Source organism: Pteropus medius, unplaced genomic scaffold (assembly GCF_902729225.1).
Source record: "Pteropus medius unplaced genomic scaffold, Ma_sr-lr_union100, whole genome shotgun sequence".
NCBI classification, from domain to species: Eukaryota; Metazoa; Chordata; class Mammalia; order Chiroptera; family Pteropodidae; genus Pteropus; species Pteropus medius.
Window position 1 is genome coordinate 2,764,240 of NW_024340692.1, and position 22,643 is coordinate 2,786,882.

Below are 22,643 nucleotides of genomic sequence, written 5' to 3' on the forward strand. Positions count from 1 at the left end.
ATAGTTCCTTTTGCTCTTCGACAGCAAAGGGAGGGAGCTGCAACAGAGACCATGGAGGCCCTCCAGCCTACAAAGCCTGATATACTTCCGAAAAGTGCTGATCCCTGGGCTAAGGTTATATTTTCGCCAAGACATGCCATGCTGAATCTATGAATGATGCTGGCCATTTCGCCAGCTGCATCAGTCTCTAAAGACAAGATACAAGAGAACTGAAAGGCATCGAATGACTAGAATGGGGCTATTGTTTGGAGGCATCTGAATATTACCTTTTTCCACTGGAAAAAATAGTTGTCAGTGTTGCCTGAACTTAGGTGGTAGCAGACATGAACAACACAGCATTCTTTGTGGAGCAACGAAAGGACTGAAAGGTATGACTTCATTTTGTCAGATATGCATTACACCAGATACTGTCACAGGGATGCAGTAACAGAATTTAAGAAAAAATATTCACCTTAACGTGGTGCAGTTTGGGGGTTTAGTGATCAACAATAAATAGATAAATCAAGCACCCCCTTGGGCATGGGGTAACTCACAGTGGTTATGTAAAAAAAAAAAAAAAGTTTAAAATGCCAAATTAAACATTAAAATCTTTTCAAATTCTTAAATTTCTATCACCAGAAGGTTAAAATGTACATATTAAGAATGCACACCCCCCCACACACCCCAGTTAAAGCAGTGAGGACTGTGAATGAGGATATCCAACTAAACAAGTCACCGAGACATGATGAAAACAGCATCTTGGGAAAGTCTGTCCAGAAGTAAGATATAGGCTGGTCCAATATGATGTTTTTAACAGTTCCTTACTGATGCAGAAGAGTTCATGCACTTCCCCCTGAACTGCTCTGCCTTATAGCACTTATCTATTCAGAAAGCCTGATTAATAAACAGTGTGCTGAAAAACAAAAAATAAACAAGGCATTAGGCTAAGACTGCCCCAATACATTTTTTGCTAATCTTCTTGGGCATCACCTTTAATGACTGTGAGCTTAGAAATACATTGAAAACACATAACTGAGAAGAAATTTGTCTTCCTTGAATTTCAGGAGAATCAGAAAGCTATCTTTACAGTTCATCTTGTTTGAGGCTCTCATTCATAATTCTACACCAGTGAGTGAGTGTCTGAGTACAGAAATCCACACCTTCTCCTTTACCACCATGCCCATGAAGAAGACCTTCATAGGGATGACAGACACCCATGGGCGCAGTCAGGGGTTTGTATTACTCTGAGCATGCTGGTTGGGACTTTACTCCTTTCTCTTCCATTTGATTAAATCACTAGAATTCAAGTGAGAGAGACATTATTAAAAAGTGACATTAGTAATAACAAATTATTTGCCGAAAACTCAAAAGAGATGACGATTAGCTTCACATTGCAATTGAAAACTGTGGGTTTACCCTCTGTTTAAACATGGACGGTGAGGGGGCATTCAATAATTTCTAGGGTCTTCTCCTTTCTTTATTTATATTTATTTTTTCCTTTTTATAAACAGCTCTTATAGCCAAAAGTTCTTTCTTATATTGAGCCTGACTCTATCACTCCACAGTTTCTACCCATCAATTCTAATTCTATCACTTGAGGTTGGATAGAAGGATCCAATCCCTTACTACCCAAAGACTAATTAAGAACATAAAAATAGTGACCATGGACATTTTCCTATTAGCAGACAACCCATTCTTTCTCATTTTCAAATGGAATGGAGTTATTTCTGTTCTTTCTCAACATCCTGCTTTTCTTAAAACTTGAGGCTGCCCCTTAAGAAGAATTCCATTTTTATTAAAATGGTCTATAATCACATTTCTAACCCTGTAATCCCTCTGGTTTCAACAGAAGAGACTTCCTAGGATACCTATCAGGCTGCAAAAAGAGACACTACACTCCTTGGCTTGGACTTCTGTACTACCCATATGTGCAGGGCCAAAAGAAGATATCAGGATTTAGTTCAGGTGCTCTGTGTTCTAGGAAGCTACCAATGGTCTTACCAGCCTGAGTTAGTTCATCCAGGAGAATCATCCCCAGGACACCAAACACCACGTCCTATAAGCCACTGAATTTATATGTCTACTTCTTCCATCAAAACTGAAAACTCCTTGAATGTAGGAGCTGTGCTGTGCCTTAACGATCTCTGTATTCCTGGTATTCAGCACAACGTCTGGCATTTACAGATATTCCACATGAATTTAATGAACATAACTATACACATAAAAATACAGAATCACTGCAGAAACTGATAGAAATTTGAGAAGCAACCAGAAACTGATAGAAATTTGAGAAGCAACCCCAAATTCTAGAACTTCCTCTGGACAAAAAAAAATCTTCAGCTTTTCAAAGAACAAATCTACACAATGTCTGCACCATGGTAAGAAATTTAGTTTGTGTTTAATGAAGCTTATAAGCAACACATATTTAAAATGAACACAGAAACAATTCTATGCAAGGCACTTAAAAGGATGAGAGAAATGATTACGGGCAGAATTCCTGCAGAGACAACACAGCCACAGGAATCTCACCCAATCAGCTCTGGGCAAGGAAGGCTGCAAGGACAAAGAGAGACATATAGTAATTTTACTGCATCTCTCAGCAGGAGAGTTGCTGGGGTGGCTAATTAGAGAAACAATCTCTAGGAATATCCATTTCCCTCTCCAGTAGTGCTGCTTGATGTAAACCTCTAATTTATTTTATTTTGTTGTCTAATTGCACCTCTGAGAATACAGATGAACAAAGGTCTCTCTACTCCAAATCTTTGATGATCAGAAAACTGTGGAAGGGTGATTCTTCTGTAGGCTTGGAAATACTGAGCTAAACTATTTTTGTGAGTAATAAATATATCAAGGGATAGAAAATATTTGATATTCTAAAACCAAAGCATGTGCTTTCTCATTACCACAGAAATCTTTACCTTTACTGCAAATTTAGCACTGGTAGAGTACAAAATTTCCAACAGATCCACAGATAAGACAAAAGATATGTGAAATACAATGGAATAAAACAATTTCCACGCTGCTCTGAAATATAAATCTTTCAATTTTCCTAGGTATAAATGCAAATACAAATGCATAGGTGTATTCTTCAAACAACGGGCAACAGTTTATTGCAAAAAGTATCTAGATTTTGAAATAAAAGCTTTAGAAACCTCATTATTTTCTAGGAAACAGGGGAAATAAACCTTACTTTAAGACTCAGAGGGATGACTGTGGGTCTTTCTTTGCCTGAAATAAAATACTTGCAAGATCCTCTTTTATTTCAATTAGTTTGTAAGACTGGCATAGATTCAAAGCCTCAATTAGTTGTTCAATTATAAACTCTACTCTGTTCTCCAAATTTCTTATTCTTTTCAGTCTCATTTAAGAAAGAGAAAGTTAGTTTGTCTTAGCTTAGGCAGTGAGCTACCTAGCTTGTTACCTTTAGTCTTGGCAGATGAAGAAAGCAGAATTCAAATTCTGGACCCTTAGTTCTAAATTCTAAAATACTTGCCTAATCTATCATTAACGATAGGGCACTGGCCACGTGGCATACTATAAATTCCCTCCATGGTCGGGGTGGAGGAGACATCACAGGATAAGGGGGTACTAAGGAAGATCAGGAGTAGACAGAAGTTGGTGCAAACTAACAAACCTACAGGGAGGTTTCACAATGAGGAGCGCAGGCATCTAATATTACGGGGAGCGAAGGAGTCAAAGTCAAGTCACTCTGAGCAGGTATGTCAGTATCCGAAGACTCAGATGCTGAAAAAAAGGATAGAATACCATTTCCAGAACTATGAACGGCTATGGCTACCCATTTTGGTTGAAGATCAGGTGGTATTTAGATCTGTCCAGAGATGAGAAATGGGGACCAATGCAGACTTCAGTCCAGTGGGACAAGTGGCTGCCAGGCATTTGATATAAGAGGATGGCTTCCCAGACTTCTGGTTGGAACTGAGGACTCTCGTTAAATCTCTTCATCCAGTGGGTACCTATCCTATCAGTGCTGTCCATTTAAAAAACTAGTCAGAACCACAAGCTATGTAACACTACACAGACTCATTTCACGAGACTCGTCTCTTGGCAACTCATCTTTTTTTCAGGATTCAAATGTGTCCTGTTCTCCTGTTTGCCATTTCCTTTATTAGAAACACATCAGACTCTGCAGACTCTTACTCATCCTCCACATCTTCACTTAAATGTTAGAAAAGTCTTCCCTGACTACTTTGTGTAGGTGAGCTTCCTCCCTTCTGAGCTTCTCTAGTGCCGTTTCATTCCCCTTGCCACACTAGTCAGTGTTTATCCAAAGTCTTCCTTCCCTACTTGACTAAGAACTTCATGCAGTCAGGAACCCGGTCTGTCCTATTCACTGTCATACCCTACATGTCTGGCTCATAAGAGGCACAAAACAAGAATTTGTTGAATTCATCAATGAACTCATCAGAAGAAAAAGTGGAAAAGACAGGGCAGAAAGTATATAGAAATTTCCTTTATTTGACTCTTCCTGCAAACAGCAAAATCGGCAAAACTGAGGCAACCCACTGGAATGATATGGAGTAAGTAAAAATACGGTTTCTAAGTATCATGAGCTTTTAACATCCTCTCTGTTCAAATACAGGGTTTATATTCCCAGATCCTTTACTCATCCACAATTTAACACCTAAAGTAATTATTTGCAGATATAAGCATAAGCCTAAGTATCACTTGCTATGAACAGTCTGAAAGTTAAAGAAGAGAAAATATGGCTTACATCACAAGAAAAATAAAATGGCATATTTTGTTCATCACCTCCACCTTCACTTACTGAGAACCTCCTTTTAGGCAGAATCTTAAAAGATTTACAGTAATGTTTAATCCTTAATAAAAGTCCTGCAAGAAGGGATTAGCATCCTCGTTTTATATTTATAAAAAAATAGAGGCTCCAAGCAATAAATTGACTTGCTTGACAAGCGGTGAAAGTGGAACTTGAGCTAGTGTTGGAAAAGGTCCCACACCCGCCTTCTCTCCACTATACCCGACCACCTCTGGCTGGCACAGTCCTGTAAGGAAAGTCTTCTAAAGCTATAAACTGACTCAAACTCTCCCCAAAACGTTTGTGACATCATGTTACACAGTCTCTCTTCTTCCCATATGACCACAATTGAACACAAGCCCCATGTTGTTCCTATTTGGAAAAGTGATGACAAAATTCACCAAGAAAATTACATTATGGCATTTCACTTTCGCTGAGGTTTTGTTCTTGAGACAGTACAAAGGGAAGATAGGATACTTTACATTTTCTGTTTTAAAATAGACACTAAAAAAGAGTACTTTTAAGAATAACAAAATGTATTCTCAGGTGCCAGTGGAGAACAGTTTCCCCTTTCCTTTCTCCCTCCTCCTCTTAGTATGCTGGGCAATTCTATGTCAAAGGGAACTCTAAGTGGTGATGACTTACCCTCTCCATCTCCTTGAAGTCATCATCTAGCTTGGTTCCTTCAGCTCCTCCAACCTTCTCACTCACTTTCTGTAGAAATAACCAAAGAGGAGCATTATTATAAAGTTTCCCTTAAAAACATGTTACAAATTTTAAGTACTTTCACAAACATTTAATATAATTTCACAACCATTCTCTAACATAGATGGGCAGAAGAGGAAACTGTGGCTTAGAGGGTTTAAACACTTTACCAAAGACCATGCGCCTGGTAGGTTTTGAAGAAAGAATTCAATTTTGTATCTTCTGATTTCAACTCCAGTGCTCTTTCTATTATATAAATCACTGTATAACTATCTAATCACTAACATTTTCCTTTAGAAAGTTCTGAGAGATAACAGCATCATACAATAACCATCACCCTCTGATAATGGATCTAAAATGCTTCCTAGGTAGAAAATTGCTACTTCTTCAACCTATTCCTCAATGGGCTATTGAACAGATAATCACAAACATCTCTCAAACGTAAGAGAAAACCGGCCCAGCTGATCTTCAGATTAAAAGACTTGAATAGTAATCTTACAAAGCTCCCTGTAGCTGTCCACATTCTTATATATGTAAGACAGACTATATGCAAAGATGTTGAGGGTATTTCTTTACTACCCAATGAATTCCTATTATCAAATATTTTATATTCATCAGTTTACATATGCAAATGGTAATTTTTCACATATAGAATCCACGTTCATAAAAATTAGATATCGCATTCTGTTCTCAAATAAAGATTTGAACTGTCTAATAAAAATTTATGAAGGTATCACAATAAAAAAATACTTTGGTTTCATCAAAGAAAGTTATATTAAATGCTAATGACACAAGAATTTCACTCTTACAATATTCTAATATAAAGGTAGTTAATGCTTTTCAGTAATACATCACTGTACTACAGAGTTATCTCACACAGTGTGATTTTTTATTTCCTTTAAGATGGCCACTGGGTTGAAGGTCTCTGCAAGGATTTTCACCATGACCAGACCGGCAGCAACATCAATAACATCCCGGGTCATCTCAGGGAGCTTGTTTTGCCTCCTTCTAAAAGGGCACATGGCTCCCACGCATGGATGCATGGCTCTGTCTCCTGGCCACGGAAAATCTGAAATCTCCTTGTTAGAGGCTGAAGTGTATTCCAAACCCTCTCTTTCTCTGTCTTTAACTCCTGTTTTCTGCCATCTGGAAAACCTTTAGAAGAGATCTCTCTTCTAGAAACCAAGAGTCTGAATTCTATCACCACTCTGGCCCTATGTACCACATACCATTCATATCATTCCAGTAGCAGCAAAAGGAAGAACATGCTGTGACGGGAGGGCATGGCATGGACTGACTCCTCTACTCTTTGCTAGGTAATCAGGGTTCTTATGAAAACTAAATGGCATAATAAACGTAAGAGCCTGTGTCTGAACCTACAAGATTTGCAGTATATACTAGTTTCCATCTCTTACCAATATAGTATATATCTGCTTATAATACCCTGGCCTCTCTCAGCTGTTTATTTAACTATTGTTTCATACTTTAAGAAAAATCTAACAATGCTCATGAACATAACACAATGTGAAGTAGATAAAGGTCAATAATTAAAAGTGAAAAGGTAATAAAAGTACATTAACATCTTTAATTTATATAGCTGACACATACTTTCACTTGCAATTTACTATCTGTGTACCACAAGAACTATGTAAAAGAGATATTATTTCTATGTTGCAGATGAGAACACTGAGGGTTGCATAAATTAAATTGCCTATCCATGATAGAGACCTTTAGCTAGGAAGATGTGGAACCAGGATCTGAAGATAATTTTCCTAAGCTAAACTCTAGGTACATTCCTATCACAGCTTTGAAGAGCTGTCCATGGTACTGGCCTTCTCTACCCAAAGTTCCAATAGATTCAGAAGTCCAGAGGTAGATTCACTGCCTTAACCCCTGACCCTTGACATCAGCTCTCCCACTTAACCTGTGTCCTAGGTGATGCTGGCTATTAACTATTTCAACAGTATTAACTATTTCAACAGATCTAGGCTTTGTCTGGCACCACTACCACCTATCTAAAGCCTGCAGCAACTGTAATCTGGCCCAGCAGTAAGCTTATTTGCCTGCTTTCTTAACGATGTTTACCAAACCAGAACTGGAGGTGGGGAGGCCCTAAAATTCAATTTTAGAATCTCCCAGTGGGAGTCCACATGCCAGTGACTTGACCTGCATATTCAGGTTTTAGTTACAGGGAATCAGGAATTGAAGGGGACTTAAAGGTTATCGAATTTTCTCTATCATCACACAACTTTTTACTATGATTTTTACATTGATTTTCTTCCTTTTACTCTGCTCATGATGGCAGTTTTAGCTCATATGTCCATCCCTCTTGTGTCTTATTCTTAAAATATGTAATTTTTAGTGAAATTTAGGCTGGAAAACTCTATCTAGTTGAACTCCTACACAATAAAGAAATATATGTTACACAACCCCAAATTAACTGTCTCTTAGTTCTGCCTGTCTCCAATGTCAGAGAACTAATTATATTCCAAGATCCCATCTTTGGTCAAAAATAATCATTATAGACAGAGCCTTCCCATGACCTAGAAATGACATATTTAATTTTTACTTACAAAATTGTCACCAAAAAAAAAAAAACACAAATAGCTGAGAAATGTCTTTACTTGTAGTAACATTAGAAAATCATGTTAACCTTGCATTAATCACAATTTGACCATCTCTAGGGAATAAAATATGGCCTTCATCAAAATCACAAGGGCTTATATTACATTTTCAGTCCCATATTGTTCAACCTAGAGTGATTTTAATTTCCCTACTTTTTGCATCCATCAACAGGTTAGAACCATAGTTGGCTCACTGTATCAAACAGGGATCACGCTGTCCATTAATAATTTAGAATTAGTCCTGGTAACTTGCACTGAGGTCAATTTATCAGTCTATTGGGTGTAAATATTTGGTTTAAATGCTGGGGGGCAGGGGAGAAAGAGAATGAGAAAATGAATCTCTTCTCAACAAAAGCTGACATGTGAGCTGCTCTGAGAGAAATAGTTCAACGAACACAGTGAATGAGGCTAACAGTTAGATACTGGTATTAACTTGATTGGTTGGTTGATATAAAAATTTCTTATCTAATTAGATTCTTGAGAAAGTAAGAGTATTCGAAATGACATCTACACTGTTCTCTGGGCTATTTTTCTCAAGTCACAAAGGATGTAAATCTATCAAGACATTGACTCAAACAATGGGATAAATAACTGACTCATTCCTCAGGAGTATGCCAAATATATTCTCCCCCTGTTCTTTAAATTACATTACTAAAACTTCTATCACTTTATGTATCGGGCAAGGTAAGGAATACTGCCTCCCTGGGCCCCTCTGGCCAACAATGAGTTCTGTTTTCCTTACCCAGTGCCATTTATTTAAGAATAGTTTTGCCCTATTTTTCATTGAGGTGATTTCTGAAACCAAGATTTCACAGGATTAAATATTTTCTGATGCTGTTTATGCTAATATGCTTTCTGTTTAAGAAACTGGTCTCCTATTAAATGAAAATCAGCAAGTTATTTGAAAAAAAATGATCCAATATGTACAGTACAAATGATCCAATATGCCCTCTGTACAATCTAAAAAAAAACCTCCTCTATTCAAATTCCTTAATTACACCCATTTAGCACAACACTGAGAGCTTATGCTTCTAATCTTAACCTCTCTCACATTCTTCATATATTCTGTATTCTAACCACACCAAAGATCTCACCTTCCTCTTATTCTTCATTGTAGTCCTTATTACTGGTACTCAGTAAAGATTTGTGAAACTGAACCACAATGTACTTTTGTAAATATTAACGCTAAGATAACTGAGAGAATGCATAAAGTGAGACAAATAAGACTTTGGGATGGTCTTTCAAGGGGGTCAAATATATGGTGACAGAAGGAAATTTAACTTTGGGTGGTGAATACACAATGTAATATACGTATGATGTATTATTGAAATATATACTTGAAACCTATATAATTTTATTAACCAATGTCACTCCAATAAATTTAATGAAAAAGGCACAACTGTTCAAAAAAATATATAAATACAATCAACATGTTTTAAATTGAAAGTCTTAATTCTGAGTCTACACTAGTGTTGTCTCATTGTGACTATTTTTCTCCATATACCAAATGAGAAAAATGTCAAAGGAAACCAGCAGCAAGAGACAGCTTAAATAAATAACTGCTGTTCTCAGCCCAAATGAAGCAATGCATTTCATTTACTAAACACTGAAGCGTCAACTACTATTTCTTCTACTGCCTTTTACAAAGGTCTCCTTGAAAATTACATCATCAGTGAAATTCAATAGACTTAAGACTAAATTTATTCATACCCCACACAACTGCAAAGTTATTTACTTCTTAGCTTCCTGGTTTTTCTTCAGCTTCGTCTCTATTACTTGTCATGGAAAGCCAGGTTTCCTTACGAACCACCAAATGTGTTTATTCCCTCTGCCTTGAATTTGGACCTACTTTCCTACTTTTCAAATCCTACCAATTATCTATAATGCTCACCCAGATTTCACCTTTCTCCATCATCTGGACCTCCCACACCAGTTGGAAGTTATTAGACATCCTTTGCACTCTTAATGAAACACATCTTCTGCCGGACTACCTGGAACTGAACACCTGAGTAAAATTGCTGTGGGCTTTTGCTTACCTGAATTGTAAGATGTTAGAGGAGGAAATCATATCATTGCTTCTTTGTTTGAAAACTTCTGAGACTGCATTACTGAACACAGTGCTTGCAGAGCAGACACTTAATTATCAGTTGAAAAATATCTCAATAACTTTTTCTCAGACCAAAAATTGCACATAAATTAAAGGAAGACCCTTAACTATGAGTTAGCACTGGTTTTGTGTATCCTTTCTGAGAGTTTACTCTCCCCTCCATTAGCAACAAGGAAAAAATCAGAAAATTCAATGAACCGTAATGTCTGATATTTTATTTATAACCAAAGTTAAAGAAAACTTAACTATAACCATTCTATATTCATTCACCAAATTACTTTTAATACAATTACAATTAGAAGTAATGATACACATTCCTCCCATTAATCGTGGTTCTAAATATATAATTGTTTTAGTTTATAGGTACACGAGCATGTGTGTATATAAACAAACAGGAGCAAATATGTTTGTGTATGTATATCTACATGTGATAGAAAGTAAATATTTTTCCAAAGTGCTTTTAAAAAAATCTTCAACAATAATTTTATTAAGTACTACACTGTTTACTCGTATTAAAATAGAATTACTTTAACATTCCATAAGTTAAGCATAGCTAGTCTATTAAGAGCAGAAAGCAGAACTCATCCATTATCCTGCCTATTTGTACCATGGAACAACCCATAAAGTTATATACATGTGTGATGAAACCTCACTGACAATTAATTAAGTCAATGAAAGACACCTGAGTTAAGGGTTTCTTGGGGTTTTTGTTTGTTTGTTTGTTTTTTTAAATTGGATTCAGATCCAAGAGACTTGAATTCTAGCCCTGGTGATGACACCAGATAGTTGTATGAAAGAGAAAATGCATAACCTGGTAGTGCCTCAATTTCTTCACCCAAGAATGAAAGCCAATATCATCTAACACTAGATTTTTTGATAACTAAATTAGAATATACATGTAAGAGGACTTTGTAAACTATCAAAAATCATTATTAAAATAAGGGTTTTTTATGTCTTAAGTGGTCTTACATGAAAGGTAGAATTTTAAGTTGATTTCTTATATTTAGCAAAAAACAAAAAGCCTAAGCAGAATTTAAATGTATTAAAGAACAACAATATTCAATGCACAAGCACTTTAGAAAGAAGTTATAGTAACTACCCCTGTGGGACCCTGTACTGTTTTCCCAGTTTCTGTAGACAGGCATCACCTATGATAATACATAAAAGAAGCCTACACTGTGGCTCTTCAAGAAGGTTCTTTAATCATTACTCATTAGTAAGGTACTGAAATATAAAATTTGTAAATACTTGATGACTCATCAAATATTCAGAAGGAAATAGGAGAGTCGAAATTACAGCAGTAGTTTCTTGGTATTTGGCTAAATACAAGTATATCTTGTTTTTCCAGATGGTGGTATTCTCATGTATGAAAGGCAGGGTGAATTCACTCTGTGGGATATAAGTTTCACACCAGTTTTTCTCAGCTGTCATTAAATTGGAATGCTTAAATGCCATGATGTTTTGAAACTGAATTTCAAAAAAATATATATATATTTATTTTTCCCATCCAGAAACTTCAGATTTTCTTAGAAACTAAGGCATTTCTGTCTGTCTAAATTGAGCTAATTCGGCCCATTTCTTATTATCAAGTAGAATTTGTGTACTGAAGAAAAGTAGAAAGGTTTCTCTTATATAACATAAAAACTAGTGATTTCTACCCCCCAAAGAATTCAATAGGATTAAGACTTATTTTCTTTGAATACCTGGGGCTAAAAACATTAAAATGAGTTTGGGTGAGCTAAGCACTTGGCCCTCTTCCCAGCTTCCAGCCTATCTTGCTTCTGGTCAAATACTATATGGAAAATGCAGAAACTGATTTACATGATGTTCTAATTGTTTCTGGTATGGTTCAGGGGGGGTTAAAGGTAAAAACTTTCCAAGCCCCATCTTCTCAAAGTGGGAATTTACCATAGATTATGTAGCTAATTACATACCTCAGGAGCTGGATTTATTATAGAGGTATCATGCAGAGTTTCGGTCCTTCCCTGGAAATATAGTTTACACCATCACCTATATTTTCATTTGCAAGTGATGCTATTTTTGTCTTCTAGAAAAATTTTTTAAAAGTAGAAAAATGTGCAGAATAAAAAAAAAAGGAAGCAGCATTTCTCTATTTTTCAACTGAACAAATAATCCAATTTCTCATCATATAAGGGGTAATTTAGGAGCCGGGTTCAACAGAGAGGGATTGTTCCATAAAGTTTCCCATCCCTGGCAACAGGAAAAATTTTATACATTTTCATAGTCCACTGCAGTAAGCCACTGAAATTGAACAAAAATATAAAAAGACAGTGTCTGATAAAAACAGAAGTTAAGACTCAGGGCTAGAATTATGTCATATAGTAAGTTTTAAATTCTATATAAAGCTTAGTCATAAATTCCCTTAGGAAAAAAGAAAACAGAATTTGCAAAGAGAAAAAATGGTACCGGTAATTCATTTGAGATTTCAGTCCTGGCTAATGAATGACCTAGAATCTAATGCCTGATGACTCAGTTAATAAGGCAGAGGGAGTTGCCCTAGGCATTCATTTGTTCAGAGAAACTGCTGGGACACCCATATTTGTTTTGTGAGCTGAAACTACAAACTTCCCCGGGCCTTTGTTTCTTAATCTACAAAATGGGGCGGGAGTGGAGTGTGGTTAGAAAACCAGGAAAGTTCTAAGATACCTTATAATTAAAAATGTGATGTCTATTTCAGTGATGGTTAATTTGATATATCAATTTGATAGGCCAGAGTACCCAGTTATTCAACCAAACACTAATCTAAGTGGTGCTGTGAAGATACTCTGTAAATGTGGTTAATATCCACAGTAAGCTGACTTTTATTTATTTATTTGTTTATTTATTTATATTATGGTGACATTAAATGAAATGAAATTTCATTTAATGTTAATGAAATAAAATAAGTTTAATGAAATAAAATAAGGTTAATGAAATAAAATAAGTTTCAAATGTATAACTCAATAGTAAGTCATATATATTTTGCATTGTATGTTCACTGCCCATAGTTAGATTTCTATCACCGCATATTTGATCCCTTTTACCCCAGCTTCCTCCCCTGTCCCTGCCTACCCTCTGGTAACCACTAGTCTATTGTCCATGTCCATGAGTCTCTGTTTGTCCTATTCGTTTGTTGCTTTTAGGTTTATATCCCACATATAAGTGATGTCGTGTAGTTTTCAACTTTTTCTGTCTGGCTTATTTTGCTTAGCATGATTATCTCAAGGTCCACCCACGTTGTCACAAATGGCAGTATTTCTTCTCTTCTTATGGCTGAGTAATATTCCATTGTATATATGTACCACATCTTTATCTAATCATCTATTATAGGACACTTCGAGATACAGCATCCATTTATGATCAAAACACTTAACGAAATCGGTATAGAAGGAAAGTACCTTAATATAATAAAGGCCATATATGACAAATCCTCAGCCAACACTATACTTAACAGTGAAAAACTAAAAACCTTTCCTCTAAGATCAGGAACAAGGTAAGGCTGTCCACTATCACCGCTGTTATTCAGTATAACATTGGAGGTCCTAGCGAGTGCAATCACATAAGAGAAAGATATAAAAGGCATCCAAATAGGAAATGAAAGAGTCAAACTGTCACATTTAACATGATTCTCTATATAGAAAACCCTAAAGATTCCACAAGAACACTACTAAAAACAATAAGCAAATACAGTAAAGTCTCTGGATACAAAATCAATGTTCAAAAATCCATAGCGTTCCTATACTCTAATAATGAACTGTCAGAAAAAGAAGTGGAAAAAATAATTCCTTTTAAAATTGCAACAAAAAAAAATAAAATACCTAGGAATAAATTTAATGAAACATGTTAAGGACATATATAATCAGTTGACTTTTAAGTAAAAGAGATTATCTTTGCTACTGTGGGTGAGCCTCATCCAATCAATGGAATTCTATTAGGAACAAAACTGAGGTTACCTTGAGGAAGAAATTCTGCCTCCATATCCTTCTCATTCTATTTCCCTGGATAACCCTAACTGATACAACTTCTACTGATGGAGTGCTATTTATAGTACATCAAAGGTAGATAATAAATTAGGAAAGGGAGAAACAGAGATAATACCATGCAAAGCATTTAGAACAAAAAATGCTATGGTACTCCCCTGCCCAAGATTAGGGTTATATGCAAATCTCATCCTAAAAGAAAAAAAGACAACAAATCATCTTTAGATTAAATTTATCAAGTGGAATGAATACAACAGAACTTAACTTGAATGCTGACTATGACTAGGGACTTTGCTAGCACTGGAGGCTTCATACACAAATAAAGACATAGCACATGCTCTCTGGGAACAGGAGTTTGGTGGGATATATGGAAAAAAAAATTTCAATATACAGCAGGTCCTCAAATAACATCATTTCACTCAATGTCATTTCGTTATAGTGTTGATGAGATGCTGTAAGAACTTAACTTTTGTTTATAACAAACAGCCTGTGGCAAAACTGGTTTTGTTATACATTATGCTTAAAGTTGCAGAACCTGTTCACCATGTTAAGCGAGGACTTACGCATAATGGGGGTGGGTACATAAAAAAAATATGTAGAAAACCATCAGAGCCTAAAATGGACACTTTTACCTTAGTTGGATAAGAAAACAAGGTTGGGTGTAGCCTGGGTGATTCTCAAATGTATATAAGTAAGCCAGAAGGATAGATATGAGATATAAGATGAAATTTTATCTTGTAGCCTGGGTGATTCTTAAATGTATATAAGTAAGCCAGAAGGATAGATATGAGATATACGATGAAATTTTCTCAAGCAGAAGCTATTACATCACAAAAAGCAAATGCAATAAACACAGTATACGCAAGAAAGTACATACATTTCAGTGCTACCAAGTTTAGAACATAAGGCAGGGAATGATAAGAACTGAGACTGCAGGAAAAAGGAGAGATCAAGTGGATAGTGAGTGAGCCTTCATGCCAAAGTGGCTTACCACAAAACCTTAGACTTTATCTTAGCATTAATGGGCAGCCTTTAACAGGTTTTAATCTGGGTAATATAGCTAAATTAATTTTTAAATCATCTGATTACAGAGTGAAGACTAACTTAAAAAAGAAACAAAACAAGATTAGAGACAAACGAACCAGTTAGAATGCTACCGCAATCGTCCAGGAGGAAGATAAGAGCTTAAACCAAGAACTCTGGAAGGAAGGACAGACTCAGTAAATATTTAGGGCATAAATAATGAGAACTTTGTGACTGATTTAATATTGGAGTGAAGCAGAGAATTTTAGGATGCTCTTAGATATCAGGCTTTGGTAGATGGATGAATACAAATGTACAGAACTCAGGTATAGAGCCACTGGGTTTGAAGTCCAAGTAAATATGTCCAGAGGGGAATTGAATGTATGAGTTTAAGCCTCTAGGTCAAGACAAGAGATGGATACATGGAATCAGCATTCTGTATTTGATTTGTAAAACCGAAAAAGCAGATGAGATTGCTTGGGGAGAACATATATCCACAGAGCAATCATGAGTCAAGGAGGGAACCCTAAGCATTACCAATAAACAGGGCTAGGCAGGCGGGGAAAGCCAATAAAAATGACCAAGAAAAAAAAAAACAGTCAGAGAGTAGAAAGAGAACCAGGAACGAGAAGGATCAAAGAAGCCAGAGAAGTCATTTCACAAATGAGTGTAAGCAAGCCCAGGGGAGAAACATGGAGGTGGTAGTAGGCCGTTAATTAGGACAGTCATTCCAAGAGTCTGACAGCTCTGTGACCATGCACATTGCCATGTATTTGATGCTGATTAGTACGATGGGCTCAAAGGCAAAGTACACGTGTTCTAAAGGATACTAGGAATCAGACAACAGGAACTACATCCTCATACTTTTTTGTGGGGAAAAAAAGTATTTCTTCCATTTCATTTTCTTCCTATAAAAATATCATTTGGAATTGTATGAAATACACTTAACGAGTAGAGTGACTGATAGCTTTTGGACAGCCTTCCTTTATCTAATCAAGGTAAGTACTTCAGCTCCACAGAAAACAAACATCTGGGACAAACTGCAAGTCAATGGGTATTTAAAGACCTTTGAGAGACTTCCTACAAGCATTTCACACATCAAGAGATTCAGCTCTCCACACAGTATTTTATGTCACCAAATGTGGTTGCCAAGCTCACAGCTGCAACAAATCATAAACTTCACCTTAAATAACAACAAGGAAGAGATATGGAGAGACTCCAGAGATAGTCATAAAAGTAGATCAACAATCATGTAGCATTCAATGAAGAAATACCAGACCTACTATCTTGTACAGAAAATCACTGACCCACTGATAAAGAAAATTAGGAACAAAGAATAACCATACAAAACGCAGAAAGATAAATCCCTGTCTGAGATTATCAAGTTTGATAACATATCTGCAGAAATTCCATCATCCGAACCAAAAATGTTAAAAGCATCTTAGTGGCAGAACACACACACACACACACACAATTTCATTTATAACCCTGGGCAAACTTTCCCAAATGCTAAGCAGTCCATCACTGCAGAGAAGACTGTGTACATTGACAGATGCACCACTCTGCTTCCACCCTAAACTGTGAGGTCTGCTGCCTGTGCTGCAGCCAACTCTCCCTGGAGACTTACACCTTGCAGGCTCACACTGAAATCAGAGAAGAAATGTTGGCAGCTTCCCTCATTTTCCCCTGGCCATCATACAAACTCATGGTTGCTTTTTTACCCACGATCTCTGGTATTAGAACTTTAGGTGTCCTCTGCCCCATGCGGGATATATGTAACAGGAAAGGTTGGTGCAGTAGCTGGAGCATATATTCAAGTAATGTCACTGCATCCCACACCATCTAAGAGCTAATGTGATTCCTTCTTTCTCAATATGCTCTCAAGGTGTGGAAAGAAACTACTGTCTTTATCATCCCATTTGCTATTGCCTCAATCAACTACGTAACAATAGTTGTATTTCCCATTATTATACAAATACACATAGCATTTGATAAAAAAGAGGCAGTTTAGGCTTTTCTACAGGCTTAAAGTTGTTCGAAGTTGAGGTCAGGATTAAATACAATTCCAGCATGCCAAACTGGCACTAATGGCTTCCTTTGCTTTAGAGTTTCTGCCCATTGCTTTTCAACCAAGTCTTGCTACTGAATGAACTGGCTGCTTGCAAAACTCTAATAAAGCTATGACAAAAAATAAAATATGGAAAGGACACAGGAAAGCACATTCTTTTAAATTCTGTACAGGCTTTCTAATGCGCTAATGTCAGCATCTGTTCATGAGCAGTAGTGGGTGAATACAAGAACTCTGAGAGGCTGTCCTCTTATTTGTTCAAGATGGACACAAGAGGAAGAAATGGAGGAATATTTAGAGAGGAGAGACTTTTAAGAAACAGGCTGGGTACCTCTTCTTATGGTAGAAAAAAATGAAGCCAAATATGTACCAAGAAGATGGCCTAGTGGCAATGGTTTTGAAGTCACCTGTCCTTAAGCTCTGGGACTGTTAGAAAGGGAAAAATGAATTGACAACTTTAACAACTTTACTGAGCTAAAACTAACATATCACAAAGTTCATTCATTCTGAGTGTACAATTCAATTGTTTTTAATATAGAGTTGTGCGATCAACACCATTATGCAATATTTAGACAGTTTTCATCATACCAAAAAGAAACCTTATACCCATTAGCAGTCATTTCCCCAACTCCATTCAATGCTTCACCTTCTGAGAACCCTTAATCTCCTTTCTGTCTCTATAGATTTATCTATTTTGGATGTTTCATATAAATGCAATCTTCTAATGATGAGATGTTTTGTTTCTGGCTTCTTTCACTTAGCATAATATTTTCAAGTTTCATCCATGTTATAGCATGTATCAGTATTCCATTACTTTATACAGTTGAATAGCATTTCAATGTATGAATATACCATATTTTGTTTATATCTCTATAATTCGATGGGCATTTCATGCTTTTTTCTAGGTTGATAACCTTGGGCACATCATTTTAAGTTTTCTAACTTAAGAGGTAGATAGTTAAAAGCTATTTCACAGGGGAGTAATGAAGATTATGTAAAATAACTAAGTAAACTTTGTCAACTGTAAAGTTCTTCACTAATGCAAAACAGGGTCATTACTCCACAAGCAGTACCACAAGACCCTGTTACCTAAGAGTGACAAAGCGATATGACATATGGAAATTCACGGACACGGTAAATGCAAGGTGGAGGCTTCTAAAATGCTTCCACCCGGGACTAATTTGTGGAAGAAGAAACACTAACACTTCCCAAAATCCAGGCTGATTAAAGGTGTGAGAGTCATTAATATATACAGCATCATTCCTGATGAGGATCTTTAAGAGCAAAATGGTGTGCCTGTGGGCACTCGTTACTAGTTAAAGATGAATTCAAAATTTACACTGCAGAAAGCAATGTTATACTGAGACTGCATTTTTCAGAAGTGACCTCATAAACTTTCTTATCCCATCCACTCATGCTACCAGAGTTTTATGGCATATTAGTTCACCGAGTTAGCAAGTAGAGGTTAAGTTGGAGAATATGAGAGGAAAGTGAATACATTCATGAGCCTATGCAGTATAGGTTTTTGTTTGTTTCCCCCTCAAAATGAGGGGTTTCAAAATCAATTCTGATTTGGGGTGGGGGTTGTAAGAAAGGGGAAGTCTGGTCACCTACCAGAAGAGAATCACTGCAGGAGTACCTGTGCATGCTGGAGAGTAGAGAGAGCAGCAGTAATGGCAGCCACTGAGGAAGCAGGGGCGAGATGAACAGAAGTGCTATGGTCAGAAAGCCAGGTGGTACGAGAGACGAGACTGAAGCCCAGGTCCCTAATTCTCATACTCAATAAAATTCCTGTTTCCCAAGAAAGGTTCGATTTGGGCTGGCTGTAATCAATAGTTATCAATCAGCAGCACTGGAGGATACTTTAAAGATTCCTTAAAATTTTTAACTTGCTTTCCGTAACTGTTTCTAGTGCTGAAAACTGGCGCTAAACATTTTCCTTGGTAACAAGAACTGATTAAAATCAATTAGGCTTTACTGTCCTTCGATAGTAAATCCATTATTTCCTTCCTCTGCCTACATGCCTACTGAATCATATTGTCTCTATGTCAATTGCACCTTCCTCTGTGAAGCTGTCCAAGCCCCTCTGTTCGTCCACTGCTCCTGGCCTAACTCTATCTAGCACTTGTTAGATTGCATTTTGTATTACCATCAGCCATTTGAATGCCTCTCCAACTTAAAGTTCCTGGAAGGCAGTGATTTTGATCTGCTTCATCTCTACTTCCCATCTCTACGAGCACATGAGAAGGCAGTGGAACAGTATAGCAGCCTCTGCAGCAATTTTGTCTGCTTATTTTATTCCTTTAAGTTCTCTTTTCTATTTGATTCTATTTATTATTATTCCCCTGAACCATCACTGCAATTACCTTTTCTTCTTTTCCACAAAATACCCCTCTACCTACCAGTGGCAAAGCTTGAAGACAAAAGGCGGATATAGAAAACAGAAAGTTAGAACAGCTCTGGGCACTTTCTACAAGAGTAGTTTCTTAAATTATTTTTTCTCTTTTATTTAAGGTAATATGCTGGCATCGCTATTGATAAGAATATGATGAAAAGAGGTTAGAAAAAGTAGGGAGAAAGTAAGAGTTAGCCTATCAACACCAATTTAAAACACTAGCGCCCAGACAAGGCAGTCAGAGATGTTACCATTTTTTGTATTCTTGTTTCCCACCACCACATCTCCGTCACCACTGCCATGTTAAAACCTAGCCACCTTCTAATCTCTGTCATTCGTTCCTTTGGAATATATTTACTGAATTTCTTTTATGTGTCAGGCACTGATGATACCATGAGGAGGATATACATGGGGTAAGCATGGCTTCCCAAGAGGCATGAATAAAGATTAGAGAAGGAAGGAGAAAGCACCCACGATGAAGCTGGAGGCACCGGCAGAAGCCAGACCATGCAGGCCTTTTGGACTAAATGAAAGCCTCCAAATTAAGAGCAATGAAGGGAAACATGAGAGGATTTATGATTTTAAAATATCATGCTAGACATACTTAGCACAAAGCCACTGAGCCAAACAAAAGACCAGTATCGCAAAAGGATGCTACTTTAGGAAGAGGTTTCATTCTTGCCGTAAGGGCTACATAACATTTTGCTTTCATCTGCAGGACCACAGGATCGTGACTGTCACAAGTTTGGCATGGACAAGAGAACATATGGCTTCTCTCTGGAAGAAGTCCTGCTTGCATCAAGTACCAAACTTGCTAATAAAAACATCTTGCTCTCTAAGTAGGCTGAGAGGACACAGTATTTTTTATTATTGCTGTTGTCCTTTTGTTTAGGTTTTGATATCCTTCCCTACACAGCACATGAAAACCCACAGTGAGACTTAATTTTCTGAAACCTAAACTATAAAGTACTTCACTAATGCAAAACAGGGTCATTACTCTACAAGCAGTACCACATGACCTTCGGTGAATTATTTTATAGAAAGTTTCCTGTATTTCTCTTGAGCGAATTACCATTTACTCTTACATAATATTTCCTAACGTAGAGTATGCTGAACCTGTCATTTAAAGCTCAGAAGAATATCTCTAATAAAGCAGAAGGTTTTAGATACCACACTACTGTTGAAGTACAAAAAAAAAAGTGAAGGGAAAGTCTCTTGCAATTTAATGACTGTGGTGCATCTTCTCCTCTACTGGCTAGATACAGCTCTCTTTGGGCTCATAATGAATTAATTTCACTCAAATAGAGATGACAAACATGCCAGAGTAGAAACTGCATTTAATCACCACAAGAAACAGGTTCCCAACACTCCTGAGAGTCTAGAATGTTGATAACACACCCTAGGCAGCACCCACTCAGGAGTAATCAGAGTGGGACATGTGGCAGACACAAAAAACTCCCCAAGTCATACACAGATCCATCAACAAAATGAGGAAGCCTTGACCCACAGGGCTTAAACACAACCTGTGACCAAACACTGGCTAAGCAATAAGCCACTCTAACTCAGGCAGGAGGAAAAATGAAATCATTCCATCCCTTATGGCCTGAAAGACTGTGTGCATAGCCACTGTTGCACCCTCTCAGGAGAAGATGGAGAGAGGAATGCCACCGAACTCCTGGATCCCAGCTTAAAGTGTGTGTGGAGGTAGGGGGTGGATCATAAATCCCCTGAACTGTGAAAGCAATCTACAAGCCATACACAAATCCAACTAGCTAAGGTGGCTTAAGCACACACTTTAAACAATAAATGGTTCCAGGGAAAACCCCTAGGAAGCCAGGCTAAAACATAAAGAAAGAAAAATCTGAGCAAAGAAGTCATAGAGTACATCATGTAGGTAAAACAGACTTCACAGAATTAGTCCAGCCAAGTTACTAAGCAGGTAAACAAGTGACTAAACAAACAACTTCAAGAAACTTCCTCCAAAAAGGGGAAGAGGGTGGTCAGTATTCAGAAGTACTATAATATTTTATCTAAAATGTGCAGTTTTCAACAAAAAATTATTAGCCATGCAAAAGACAAACCAAACCCAGAAAAGTATGACCCATACACAGGAAAAAAACAGACAATACCAATTTACAGGTGCCAGAAGTTAGATTTGACAAAGACTTGAAAGCAGCCCTTATAAATATGTTCAAAGGACCAGAGGAAACTAATGCTTACAGAAGTAAAGAAAGTATGATGACAATGTCTCATCAAATAGAGAATATCAGTAAATAAAGAGAAAGTGCAAAAAAGAACCACGTGGAAATTCTGGAGTTAGAGAGTATAGTAACTGAAATGAAGAATCCACTAGAGTGGCTCAGCAGTAGATTTGAACAGGCAGAAGGAAGTGTAAGCAACCTTGGTAACAGATGAATAGAGACTAGGTGATCCAAAGGACAGAAAGAAAAAGAAAGAATGAAGAAAAAAATAACAGCTTCAGAAAGGTGGGACACCATTAAATATACAACATATGCATACTGAAAGTGCCAGAAGGATGGCTGAAAACTTCCCAAATTTGATGAAGAACCCTAATCTAGACTTCTAAGAAGCTCGATGAATACCACGTAGAATAAATTCATACACCACTCATCAAAATGCTGAAAGCCAAAGATTAAGAGAAACTTGTTAAAATCAGTAAGAGAAAAACAACTTGTTCCACTGTGATACAAGAGAACCACAATATAATTAACAGCTGACTTCTCATCAAAAACAATGGAGGCCAGAGAATTGAAAGAAAAGTCAGGAAAAGACATGGAATTTTTATTGCTGGAAAGAGAAAACCCAGAAAAAATATTTGAGAAGGGTCTTTAGAGGCAGTAAGCATCCCAGGGCCAAAAGAAGAAGAATAAAGAAGAATTACCACATCAAGGAAATGCAGAGAGAAAATATAAAGGAAAACACATATTTCGGTTGCTAAAAAAATTTCACCTAAAACCTGCCTTTTCA

At 36.9% G+C, this 22,643-nt stretch overlaps 1 protein-coding gene across 2 annotated transcripts in view; it reads right to left on the reverse strand.

Moving 5' to 3' along the window:
* SH3GL2 (SH3 domain containing GRB2 like 2, endophilin A1) overlaps nt 1-22,643 on the reverse strand; it is a 178,477-nt gene that overhangs the window by 43,316 nt on the left and 112,518 nt on the right. For both annotated transcript variants that reach the window (XM_039871116.1, XM_039871042.1), the window contains exon 2: nt 5,399-5,467. In XM_039871116.1, the coding sequence (XP_039727050.1) occupies nt 5,399-5,467 (69 nt within the window). The remainder of the gene's footprint in view (nt 1-5,398; nt 5,468-22,643) is intronic.